Genomic DNA, 14,341 nt, shown 5'->3' with positions numbered 1-14,341 from the left:
GGAAAAGACCTTTAAAAAAGTGGATGAAACGCTACTGCTACGTCATATTGAAATACTCACTTGCAAGGGCGCAGTGCATACACGGACTGAAGGTATGGGTAAGCAGTGCCTACATGAAGAACATTTATACGGCAACCTTTCAGTTAAAATTAAAGTAACAAAAATTAATATATATATATATATAAACTTATCGGAACAATAGTACAAATACAAAATGAGAATTTTCATTTTTAGGAATAACATCGATGTAAAATTAAAAAAAAAACAGTTAATCGTAATAAATTTTTGATAGATGAACAACAAGCTCCACAAAGTATAAATATTATATATATAACCGTTTTTTTTTTTTTTAATTTTTATTTTACAAATACTTTAAAACATCTCAAATGTTGCAACTTTAAGATACTGAAAAAATTGAGAACGAAATTCGTTAAATAATAGTAGCAAGTTCTAATAGAGATAAGATGCATCTCACTGCACTTTTCACAATATATTTTCCAATACTACCAGAGATAAGAAAATTATATAAGAAAAATGTCAGCAGATTTTCCTAAAAAAGTAGTTTAACAAAATTACTTCGAAGGATCATTCTTCACGACGGCAATTATAAATTAATTGTTAGCTATTTTCTCAAACCAATTAAAATCACGCAAGGATCATGTAACCTTTTTGTGGTCAAAGTCTTTTAAGTTAGTGGTATGCAACAAGATTACTACATATGTCCGTTATCATAATCAACAACAAGTTTTTTGATATGGCTTAATTTCATATGTAACTCTTCGCAACGTTTTTTCATTTCTTTATACTTTTCATCCTATACAAAAAAGAAAAAAAAGTTAAAAAATTTTAAAGCAACTACAAACAAGAAATAAATTTGTGAACACTTACTGCTTGCTGTTTGTTGTAGGAGTCAATTATTTCATTTTGAAGGCGCTAAAAGATCATTGTGAGAATATAATCAAATTTTTTTTTTAAAAAAACATCTTTTTTCAGCAGAATACGAACAAATAGGAGACTTACATAATATTCATCAGAGCCTTTTTCTTGCCTCCTCCAAGAACGATCTAATTCAATAAACTTAGTTGTTATTGAATCACAATTTTTTTTTAATTCAATATATTCCGGGTATTCAGCTTGAAAATCCCTCTTATATTGGCACCGCTGTTCATAGGTAATGATTGGTTTATAATTTCTAAGAAATAAAATTACTTATAAAATAATCACTTTTAATAACAGAGTAATAAGAGCCTTATTTAATCATACAATAATGATAGGATGATATTTTGAGTAAACTTTATGAAGAAAAAAAAGAATTTTTTAATTTGGCAAAGAAGCATCGCTCATTGCTTTCCATCGTTATTAGACTCATGTTACCCGAATTAAGTGAGAAAATTTTCATCGTTTTTCTATGAATATACCAACTTATAAAAAAACTATTACTCTGAGCCATGAAACATGCCATGTATATTATTTAAACTATTTGATCGTTAGAATGAACACAATAGTACTTCAATAAATGCTTTAAATGCAAAAGAGCTTTACACATTTAAAGCACCCAAATAAAAAAGTTCAAACTTGAAAGTCCAAATACATTATAAAAAAGTGTACTCTTAAGTGCTTAATAGACGGGAGGGGACGTTTATTAATTTTTTAAAATTTCCCCCATCAACCCCAACCTTATTAAGAGCACCTCATATATTAATTTTTACTTGTTATCAACAAAAAAACATCATCTCAAAACAAAAAAATTAATCGGCAAAAATATGTATTAATCACTGATAAGAATAAAAACTGTAATCACCCATTAAAAATTGTTGACCTTTAAAAAATTTCATATCTTCCTATCAAAAAATTGATTTTCGTTTATTAAGTATAAAACTTATATAAGCATATTATCCTATTGAAAATAATGATGTAACAGTAGTTAAACAATGTGCAAATGACCGTAAGCCACGCTAAAACTAAATGGTTTTGTTAGTGTCTATAAAAAATTCCTACCTACCCTTTTATTACCTTCCACCAAGCCTTTTATTAACCTACTTACCCTTTTGTTAACCCTTCCCCCTTTATAAGATCGAATTAGACCAAACGTTGTGTTATGTATAAGCGATGAGATAATTCAACTGATGTAATCTTACGATGGAAGTTTCTATTAATTTCCAACAAAATGAGAAGTTGATGCGCTGTTTCAAAACTGCTACACTATGTTATCTGAGTATAAAATTTAAAAACATAGTGTAAACATAAACATCTGTTACGAAACTTCAAAAACATAGCTCTTAAATAATTTCATTTTAAAAGTAATTATAGTATAATTAATAGTCCCTTAACGGCACAATACACATGAATAAAGTCCATATTATCACACTGACTACATTTTAAATTTCCATGAAACTAAGCATCTTTTGGTCTTTGACATAATCAATAAGCAATTTTTATTTCAGATAAACCATTTTTATATATCAGTTTTTTTTCTGATTTTTAAGTCTTTATTTATGAAGATTAAGACTCAAGATGAAAATCTGTTTAAATGTACAGCGGGTTACCAAATTAATATGGACAGTAAGAAATCTACATTAAAACTGACTTTAAATGGTTTTTACGACAAAAATATAATAGAGTTTAAATATTTTCTTGCCAAATTTTGACTACAGGTAATAATATTAACTAAATTATTCAGTTTGGCAACACTTATATTTTATTAAATGTTTCAGAATGGGAAAATCATCTGATATTTCTTCTAAAAAACTGACAGGTGAAGACTCTTCTTTTAAAATTACATATTCCCAAAGACAGATAGCAGCAATATCTGGAATTTCAAAGTCAGTTCTCAAGTGAATTAAGGTAATTATGTGAAAAAACATGGAAGAAAATGAGTAACTACACCTAGCAGCAACGGAAAAATGATGTTTCCAAAGCCGTTAAGTGAGTGTTGCTCTTCTTACGGCAATGATTATTAAGCAAGGGATATATGTATCAAAAAAACAGTCCAGAGTCAGTTTTCTTGCTTTTTAACCTATCCTCTATTTTTAAGTAACTCATAATTTAATAGCGGTTGCTTGCATCCTTGTTGGAAGTAAATTAAAGTTTGAATATATATAAATATATGTAAGTATTTAATAAACAGTAAATGTAAGTATAAAATTATAATATGTAAAGAATTATAAACTTTTTTTAGCCCCGGCTATCAACCCCTGCTAAATCTTATAATTGTGCTGAGGCCGGGTTTGCAAAAAGTCTCATTTTTAGCCAAGGCAGGGGCCCCGATTACTTCCTATTTACAAATAATAATTTAAAAAACAGTAAAAACTTGTTTTGAGTTTTAACAGGTCTATTGTATTGTCCTAAATAAATTTCACCCCTGCAATTATATTACATATTATCTATGGAAATAATTTAAAAAAAAATATTTACACTAAATGTTCCGGTGTTTCTGATGTTGAAGCAACTGTTGGAGGTGACTCCTCTTCATAAGATGGCTTCTTGTTTTCTTTTAAAGACTCTGTTTTTCTAACTTTTGCGCTATTATGTAATGGGGATGATGAAGATGTTGAAGAAGGCTCTTCATTGCCAAAACTTTTTATATTTTTACTATCCAGTGTAGAGTTTACATCTAAAGCTCTTTTTAAGCTGTTAACCTGCATATATTAACAAAAACTTATGTATTATGTAAAAACTATTTAGATATCTTGACGACTTAGTAACTACTTAGTAAAGCAAAATATGACTAACCTTGACTTCAGGTGACTTAGAAGTTGAGGTTACCATTTGTGGTGATAGAGCTGAATTTCCTTTTTGCATCGAAATATTTCTTTTATAAAAAAGTATAACTCATAACAAATTAAAACTCATCAACATAATTCATATTAACTTTAAAAATCTTTATTTAAATTTTTATTTATAATCAAACATTTTTAAGCAACAACTTTTACAAACCTTTTAACAATTAAGCGCTCGCTATCAGTGTAGTATGGCCAAGAATCAACCTAGATATAGAAACCTTTAAAAAACGTTGTCTCTAGTGGTATATGACATGAAATTTAATAAAATAACATATACTTAAAGGGATCCTAAAATGCCAAGACAAGTCAAGTTTATTTTAAAGAGAATAATAACAAAAAATGCTTAGGCAGAATTTTTTAAGTAAAACAAAATAATAAATATATACCAACAAAGAAAACTTTGTTGTTTTACTTGAAGCGTGTCGTCTCCACAGTAGCAATTCTCTTAGTCTTAAAAATATATGCCTCCATCTACAGACTTTATAATTTATTCAAGCGCGTTTAATTCCAAAGAGTTTTAGTAAATGACTTCATTGTAGAGTTTTTATTTTTTAATCAATATTATTTGTTATCGTTTTATTTGTTTTTTTTAAAATAGCGTTTATTATCAATCGTATGACTTTCCTATAAATTTTATAGGAAGCTAAACATAAGAATACTTTTTTATAGAGCGCGAGACACAAATAAAATTAAAATCTTTATATTACACTCTTAAACAAAATAAATATATAAAAAAAGTCATTGATCACCTTATTTTTTATTTCTATATTTTTTCTTTTTATGTAAATATTAGGAACTTTTTTTAGTTTATATAGTATGTCAATTTAGTGGAAATTGATAAATTTTGATGATTTGCATATAAATATTAAGGTAATTTTGTATTTTGCACTTGGATTTTGATAACTAAACGATTAAAATGTTGGCAACTTTATACCAATTCGAACCTCTTAAAAAAAAAGACAGAAAAAACCTGTATGGATAAAAGAAACAAAAAAGTTGAAAATCATATCAGCTATGAAAATTTGAACTTTGATATTGTTAAAACGTCAAAGTTAAGCTGTTTAAGTGTCGGCGTTGAAGAATGGTATAAATATGGATATTGTAAAACTATACCACTTGAAAAAGAATGTTGCCTTGAAATAAAGGAAATAAATATTGCCTCAGGTATTACAAATTAAGTAACATTTTTTTAAATATAAACTGATGCGCGCAGTATTAATAATAGTAATAACAAGCATTAACTTTTTTGTACGTTATGGCTATGTTAAGTAAAAAAGGTTTTTTTTAAAGATCATCAAAGCACAACAGAGCATGAAACAGACTGCATTTTATTAATTAAAACAATAAATGTTTTATGGCAATAATTCAAGACAAATGGAGATTAAAATTGTTATTGTGTTAAAGCCCGCATTAAAAAACATTTAATATTTCCTAATTTATTTTTATTTCATATTTGGCAAGTACTTTACATTTCTCTTATCAAAAAACTAGCATAATTGACAAAAGTTTTTATAAATGTTTTATGGCAATAATTCAAGACAAATGGAGATTAAAATTGTTATTGTGTTAAAGCCCGCATTAAAAAACATTTAATATTTCCTAATTTATTTTTATTTCATATTTGGCAAGTACTTTACATTTCTCTTATCAAAAAACTAGCAAAATTGACAAAAGTTTTTCGTTAAACAATTTTGATTTTAAAATTGACTCAAAATTGAAATAAAATGAGCAACACATGTTTTATAGAATAAGTTTTATTAAATATATCTCACTCGATTAAATAAGATTTTGAGAATATATGTAACCTGATGAAAAGTTTAGCAAATAAGGGGTCGTCCATAATGTACGTACGCCTGAATTTTGACCCTTCTCCCCCCCCCCAATTCCACATTTTGCTATTGTTTTTTTGAGTACCCTCCATCTCCCTAAAACTATCTACGCTCTTAACCTACCTACCCAACACTTTATGATATTTTTTTTTACATTAGTGTCTCTGTACTTTTATAATTGACCCCCTGCCCTCCATCTCATATACGCTCTTTGCAGAACCCCTTTCCCCCACCCAAGCGTACATATTTTATGAACAATCCCTAAATGCTGTTAATTAAACTTTTATAAGGTTAAAAAATACAAAATAATTTTTTTAACAGAACCTTTATATGATAATATTAATTTAATAACAATAAATATAACACAAAATTAATTTACAGCAATAAACAAGCTTAAAATGTCTGAAATATTTTACTATTATTTTTAATGCAAACTTTGTAAAAATAACAAAAAAATAATAATTTGAAATAACTAAAAAAAATCAATAACAATTTATGACCAAAAAAAAAAAAACTTTTATATAATGATAAGTAACTTAACAAATTCTTTAATAATCTATAATGAAAAAAAAAATCTATAATTTGCTAGCAAAAACTTTTTTAAGATTTCTTATCGAAATTCTACAATGGCGCCATTTACTAAAACTCTTTGAAATTAAAAGCGCTTGAATAAATTATAAAGTCAGTAGATTGCGGCGTATATTTTTAAGACTTTGAGAGAATTGCTACTGTGTAGACAGCGAGCTTCGAGTAAAACAACAAAGTTTGTTTTGTTGGTATACATTTATTATTTTGTTTTACTTAAAAAAATTCTCCTCAAACATTTTTTTTAACATGTGTTAAAAAAAATGTTTGGGGACAAGTTGTGTTTACTTTAAAGTAAACACAACAAGACAAGTTGTGTTTACTTCAAAGTAAACACAACTTGTCTTGGCACTTTAGGACCCCTTTAATTAAACTATTTAAAGATGCAGTTCACTCTTTGGCACATATTTTCGATGTAACCAAAAAAATATGGTTAGGGAAAAAATGATTTATTTTTAAAAACATTATTCAGGATATTTTGTTTTTATAACTTTCATTCTAGCCATTAAAAAAACAACTTAAAACAATTTGAAAATAGATGCAAATGATAACTTAAGGTATATTACTCATATTCACATAATCATTCACATCTTTCTCTTAACTAGCAATAACATATCTGTGTATCACATGATTAGCAAATTTCAACACACACACAGAGATATATATATATATATATATATATATATATATATATATATATATATATATATATATATATATATATATATATATATATATATATATATATATATATGTATATATATATATATATATATATATATATATATATATGTATATATATATATATATATATATATATATATATATATATATATATATATATATATATATATATATATATGTATATATATATATATATATATATATATATATATATATATATATATATATATATATATATATATATATATAATGTTTACAATTCAAAATTAAGCCTAATCATAACAATCTCAAGTTTTAACAAAGTCAAATTTTACTTACCCTCACTTCGCTGTATAAAGCAGGAATCAATTTTAACTCGCTATCTTGCAAGGTAGATACCTGCAAACATTATATGTTATTTAAATAAGAACAAATTAAAAAATTAATTGACTCATAATATAATGATTATCCAAATATTAAAAAGCACAGCCAATAATATTACTTGTTTTAGAACCATGGGTAAATTGTTACGATCTTTTTGACTCATGGCTTCTGCAAAGAAAAAGTATAATATACAGAAGTCATTCTTTTGTATTTGCAAGATCATTTCTACAGCAACACTTAATTCAAAATTAAATTTGACATAAAGAACCAAATTCAAAATCAATTACACAATTTCTGTTAATAATGGTTGCAGAGATGTCTTGAAAGTTTTACAAACCACACACAAACATTAATTTTAATATAAACATTAATGCCCTATTTAAATTTATATTTCAATATTAATATTATATATTTAAAACTTTTATTTACAACTTATTGTAGATTTCCTTTTTTACTAGACATTTAAAAACAAATGACAAAATCAAAATATGGTCATTTTTTGAACAAAAAATTTTAGCAATTCTATTTTTGATATTTTGTTCACAATTGTTAAAAAACAATTTAAGCAGAGAAACAAGACACTAGCAAGAGGATCACCACAAACTTCAGCCTTAAAATAGCCATAAAAAAATATTAATAGGGTAAACCTCTAGATAGGGCACTCGCTTTGTAAGAAAGAAATTCAGAGTTTGATCCCCACCATGTCCCTGGTAGTTTAATTTTATAACTGTAATATTTATTACAATGTTAAAGACATAGACACAATGCAGTAGATAGCATTAGACATTTGTGAAACCAGATAGCACTGTTTGATGTCTGAACCTCTCTTTACAACTAGGTTTAAAAAAAAAACACTATGCACCAGCAATCAAACTTTCTATAAAAAATGTATAACTTTTTAAACAGACACAAAATACATGAAGATGAGACTGTCATTAAATGATGTATACATTAGAAGCATTTTAATTGTAACAATATCTTTTCACATCACATTTAATGATGCAGAATTTCAAGCATTTGAAGAATCAAACAGTAATGCAGGAGTGAATTGACTGCAACAAAACAACTTTCTAAAAAGTTCGACTTAATTAAAAAATTTTATTATTTAAAATACTTTATCAAGACTTTAAGATATAGATGGTTTAAAAAAGACTCTTGAAGCACTTAAAACCCTAAAGTTTCGGTCAAAATCCACTAAATTTTACAACTAAAAGCAAGCAACAAACAAACCATTTATTGAAGAATTTAAAGATTTATAAAAATTAATGAAAAAAACTTCCTAATCCAAACATGAAAACACAATTAAAAAATAAAAGCCAACAAGAGGCCAACACAACTACATGATGTATTCCTTGACTGACAAGTTTCACTTTTCATGCTTTAAGTTTTGACATAACTATGAAAAAAAGTAACTCAACTAACTCATTGAAAATATTGCAAAAAGATCATTAAAAACTAAAAATTATTATAAACTAATAACAGAAACAGTGAAAACAAACAGAAAAATTAAAAACTTAAAAATATAGCTTATACTGCAGTTTACTAAAGTTAGAATACAATACTTGAGTTTTTTACTTGATTTTTCAATAGTATGGTACATATGAAACATATGCATCTAGTATTTAGCATACAAACAACAAAGTACCACGGACACACTAGTTCTAAAAACTAAACAGAAACCAGGTTTTCCAATTTTTATGTATGAACTTTTATGTATGAACTTTTATGATGGGAGCAACTTACAAAAGTTTTTTTTCTCAAAAGTTTAATTATTATTGTAACTAAAATGAAAAACGCCAAGTCAAAAAAAATTTAACTCATTGGATAACAAACAGGCACGGTTTTTGCAAAGTTAAAAAATGTTTACATCTAAAGAATTTTTTCACAATGCAATAAATGACTCTTGTTATGTGGATATTATTGTAACATTAATGTTACAAACATATGCTAGTAACAAGTATAAAATTAAGTTTTCTATATAATAAGCAATTTTTATATAAATAAACAGATAGCTTGTGCAAAAATTAAAAGCTCTCGTAAAAAGCAGTTTAGCAGAGCAGCTCACATGGCTCGCCGTGTTGGTTTTAGCAGAGCTTTACTCCGCTCTTGCACTCATTTACTCTCGCCGAGGCCTGAAATTCCTTTTGAAAAACAAGAATTTTCAATCTTGCTCAAAATGATAAAAAGCTATATAAAATTTCAATAACTTCTAAAGAATTTAAAAAGCTAACAATCAAACTTATTTTTGTTAAAATTTATTTTATTTTACCAAAGCACTTATTGTATTTTTTATTTAAAGATGCTATAATATTTATAAAAAAAGACTATATTATTTAATAATAGTTTTTAACCCAAGCTCACAAGGTGCCTTAAACTAATTTTGCAAAATAGCTTCATTAAAAAAAAAAGTTCCCAGGTTAACTCTAAAAGTTTCAGTTATTTAAATAAATTATATATAAGAATATATATGCTTTTTAGATATATTAATAATTATAAGATTTAAAAAAACTTCTTTTAACAATATTATAGTTGTTAAAATATATATATATATATATGTAATATTAAAAAAAAAACATATAAAAAGGTTTAAGACAATCACCTTTTTGCAAACGTGTCATTAACTCTGGTTTCTTAAGGGCTTTTATTGCTAACACATGGATAACCCTTTCTCTGAAAAATATATTATTTTTTTATTTAGTATTTATATTACCAAACACGTCAAAAAATAAATATCAAATAAAGAAAATTAAAACTTTTTTTTAGATGTTTATAAATCAAAAACAAATTACATTGACTTTTTTTTTTAAAATAATTATCAATTATTAATTTCAAAACATACACAACATATACACTTGAGTTTATAAAATAATGAATAACATTAAGTAAAATACCTGCAACTTAATGTTGTTTCATTTATCAAAGAACTTTTTGGCGTGACAACATTTAAAGAGGAGCTTTTAGATGCAACATGATTCATTGTTGGAGTTTTAGTTAAGCTTGACGAAATAATTTTATTGTTCAAAGGTGAATTCTTGGATGATACGGCAGATTTTATTGGTAAGGAAGGTGAATTCTTATTTGTTCCAGGAGACACCTGGTTTGTGTTATGTGGTTTTAAAGTGACTGTTTGTGAATTATGCTTCTTCAAGTCAGACAATCTGCGTTCAACCTCAGATGAAATAGGTTTAGACTTGTGTTGCTTTTTACCTGAATTATTTTTTTTAGATATTTTTTTAAATTTTATTGCATATTTAGAAATTTATTTAGATATAAAATTATCATTATCTAAATTATTCAAACAAAATCTATCTCTATCTCTATAAAGGGATAGAGTAAAAAAACTATTAATCATAAGTAAATCCTAATTGCTAAATTTTAATTAAATTACTTGCTAAATTACTAAAGATAATAGAACAAAGTATAATCAATCACATTATTTATTTTCACAAATTTTAATGTTCAGGTTTGAGAAAATATTTGACTTTAAAATGGTCTTTAAATTTTTGATTACGAATGTATCTTTGGCTGATTGAAAAGATAAAACTTGCAAAACAACAACAACAACAAAAAACAACAATTAAATAAAAAACTTTAGTAGCTTTTTTTTTACCTTTTTTGACATCCAGTTTAATTTCTTTGGTACTAAATAACAAAACAATCTTAGTACTTAAATTTTTATACCAAACTTACATTAAAAAAATATATTTGAAAAATATTAGGTATAACTATTACTAATTGAAAACATTGTTATTGTTAATTCATTATTGAAATACTTAGAGTTAATACTAACTACTATATTACTGTTATTTATATAATAAAGACTACTTATCTATAATATAATTGCTACAACAACGTTTAAAGTCGCTTCATTAGTTACTAGACTTTGAAAAAGCGCGTTCTCAAAATCCACGCGGTCATTGGAGAAAGATCTCTTAAGCGAGTTAAAACTTTTTACCTTTTGAAATTTAATTATTATTTATTAGTTTAGAAATATTAGATAAAGAATCATATTAAGATAAATAATCATCATTAAGATCATATTATAATTGAAGTAAGTATAGAAAATAGATATATATAACATTTTTATTAGATATAAAGTAGAAAGGATCACTCCTTTTAATTTTTTAAATCGTTTACATTTTGTTTGTTTTAGTTTTTCTTTTAGCTTTATTTTTTTTTTTACCAACTTTGTTTTTATTGGGCTTATATTTTATTTTTTAGAAGGAAAATAGAGGTATGGATGAGGCCTGATTACTTTTTTATGCAACAAAAAAGTTATACTAATGCTATTTCCATAAAATTGGTTATTACTACTTTGAAATTTCTGTGATGCTATTAACTATTTTTGCTGTTTTTTTAGAAAATTTAGAAAAAAAAAATTAAAATTTTGTGCCAACACTGACATGATATGTCACATGTTATTGTATGTAATGGTTAAAATTTGTTACGAGTTCTTATAAAAAAAAGTGAAGGTAAAGAGTATTGTTTGTATATATATTTTTTGTTTACTTTGAATCTTTTTAAATTTTCTCGCGTTATTTTTAAAATTTTTGTTTGCAGATGTTTATTGTTTGCATATATCCTTTTTTGATAAGTATGTGCATTTGGTAATATGTGCTTTATAGTTGTTTTATCAATGTGTTTTTATAATAATGTTAAGTGTTTTTTTATTGTTTGTGTATGTGTTAATATTTGTTATATAATTGTTTTATAAATGTGTTTAAATATGTATATAAGGTTAATTATATATTGTGTTTATAGTTGATACATATGTTTATATTATGTTGTTTCCATGCTTTCTAAGTGCTGTGACTTGATAAATGTGTAGTGCAAGATTTGTCGACCTTGCCAGCCAAGTGATGTACTTATAACAGAGGGTTACACAACAGTGTTAGGTGTTTTCAAGCCTTTATTATTATTTATTCTAAAAATACATAATGTATTTTAATAACAAATTTCGTAATGCTGTTACTAATGTTCTGTTATATATGAACGTTATGTTACTTAAGTTATGTTATATGCATATTATATTAACTTATTGTGTGTGCTATTGATAGACATTTGGCTTACCTTCATGTTGGGTCTACTGTTAAAAATGATAAACAGGTAATTTTATTATTAAAAATCACTGCTTTAAATCATTCACTAAAATCCAAGACAAATTATTTTGTCATATATACAATTTGTTTTATCTCAATTTGATTTTTTGTCTTTAGCACTGTTTATTACATGATTTTGCTAAAAATATTTTGGAATCATGATGCTTCAGCATAAAATATTTTCTAAAAGCTAACATGAAGTAATAATATTTAACAACTACTACTCTGGTAAATCACAACAGCTTTTCTCTATAAGGTACATTGATTTTCATTTTTTTTAATGCTTTTCTTATTCATTTAATTATTAATTACATTTTTTATTTTAGATTTATTAGATGATGTATTTTATGTAGTATAGAAGAACAAAACATTGTTAAGTTTTGAAAATTTTTTTTTAAAATGTTTACTAATGATTTTTTAGAAGAAATATTTTTGAAATTTACAAAAAAGGGTTTATAAGGTTGTTTTTTTTTAATTATTCTGTGTTAGCAGTATGTTTATTATTAGAATTGCATGTTTTTGATAAATTTTTTAACTATTATTTGCTAAATTAGTTTTTTTTCAAACATCTCCTAGCTGATATATATTTTTTTAAAGTCATAAGATTATTGTATAATTTTTTTTAAATGACAGTTTGTTATATATAAAAATTATTTGTGTGTGCAATTTAGAGTAGAAAAAAAACTATATAGGAAAGACCACAATCTTCAGGATTCGTTTAAGATTTTTTGTTACTACTTTCAATTAAAAGTGAAGTTTAAATGGATATTAGGCTAGAAGTAGATATTAGTTTAGAAAATGGAAATATTAATAGTCAAGTTAATCGTCGCAGAAATGAAAGAGATTAGGCTTAGGCGAGATGAAATTAACAATCGACAAAATGCTAGAAATGCTGCTTGGCAAGCAGCAAATAATTCGAACCCAAATGAGAGCTTGGTTAGGCAAGTTGAACACACACTATTTTATGCCTTAAAGTTCACCTACCTGAAAATCAATTAGTGTATTTTAGAAAAGGAGCAGAACAAATGGCTTTAGATCGAGCAACTCAACATGATATGCACCTAACAACATGGTTTAAGTTAAATATTGAAAATGAAAGAGCACATTGCTATTCGTATGTAGACATTCCTTATCACTCTATATTTGATGATAAACATTGTAAATGGAAGGTTAGACAAAGGGGTGGTAATAAGGTGATACTAAGAATGTATAAAGTTAATCCAACTGGAGAATTATTTTTTCTAAGACTGTTACTTTTGCAGGAAAAAGGAGCATGATCTTGGAAAGATGTGCATACTGTTAATGGTATTGTTCTTAAAACATTTCGTTAAGCATGCGTTTTAAAAGGTTTGTTACAAGACTACACTGAATGGCAAAATACTCTTTCTGAGAAGGTTTTAACTCTTATGCCAAAGCAAATTAGACAGTTGTTTTTAATAATTTTGACCTTTTGTGAACTTGACAATCCTTTACATCTCTGGGATACATACAAAGCTTTTATGATAAAAGATTTCATTCACCGCTCAGTCCCACTTCTAATAGCTGAACAAGCTACTCTTCGTCAAATTGAAAAGATCATTAATCAAAGTGGTAAAACGCTGGCTGATAACAATCTGCCTGTTATTGATGAGTTTATAGGTTTAAATCTAGAAAATTTTGATGAAAATATTTTGATGAAACAATCTATTGATGAAGCCAATCGAATGACAGTGTTGCTTAATGTCAATTAATTAAATGTATGTAATGCTATCCTTGCTGCACTGAATGAGCAACCAAGTAAAAATCAACATTCTAGATTGTTTTTCATGGATGGACCAGCTGGTAGTGGACAAACCTTTACGTATAATTATTTGATTGCTGAAACTATAAATAGGGGCTTTAAATCTGCTACAGCTGCATGGACTGGCATAGTAGCAACTCTTCTTACAAATGGATCTTAATTGCATGGATTATTCAAACTTCCTGTCCCAATATTGGATAATAGCACATGTATTATAAC

The 14,341-nt window shown here is 26.0% G+C and overlaps 1 protein-coding gene across 1 annotated transcript in view; it reads right to left on the bottom strand.

Moving 5' to 3' along the window:
* Window positions 1–268: 268 nt before the first annotated feature.
* The window catches only part of LOC100210455 (RNA polymerase II elongation factor ELL), a 45,100-nt gene continuing 31,027 nt past the window's right edge, over window positions 269–14,341 (bottom strand). Inside the window, exons 4-14 of the mRNA XM_065816665.1 lie at window positions 10,854–10,885; window positions 10,135–10,450; window positions 9,843–9,913; window positions 7,362–7,411; window positions 7,199–7,258; window positions 3,937–3,986; window positions 3,733–3,811; window positions 3,415–3,638; window positions 1,021–1,192; window positions 889–933; window positions 269–814 (exon numbers count right to left, since the gene is read on the bottom strand). Of these exons, the coding sequence (XP_065672737.1) occupies window positions 713–814; window positions 889–933; window positions 1,021–1,192; window positions 3,415–3,638; window positions 3,733–3,811; window positions 3,937–3,986; window positions 7,199–7,258; window positions 7,362–7,411; window positions 9,843–9,913; window positions 10,135–10,450; window positions 10,854–10,885 (1,201 nt within the window). The 3' untranslated portion in view covers window positions 269–712. The remainder of the gene's footprint in view (window positions 815–888; window positions 934–1,020; window positions 1,193–3,414; window positions 3,639–3,732; window positions 3,812–3,936; window positions 3,987–7,198; window positions 7,259–7,361; window positions 7,412–9,842; window positions 9,914–10,134; window positions 10,451–10,853; window positions 10,886–14,341) is intronic.

This window comes from Hydra vulgaris, chromosome 13 (assembly GCF_038396675.1).
Source record: "Hydra vulgaris chromosome 13, alternate assembly HydraT2T_AEP".
Lineage (NCBI taxonomy): Eukaryota > Metazoa > Cnidaria > Hydrozoa > Anthoathecata > Hydridae > Hydra > Hydra vulgaris.
The sequence above is the reverse complement of the archived record's forward strand: the minus strand, read 5'-3'. Positions and strand labels throughout refer to the sequence as shown.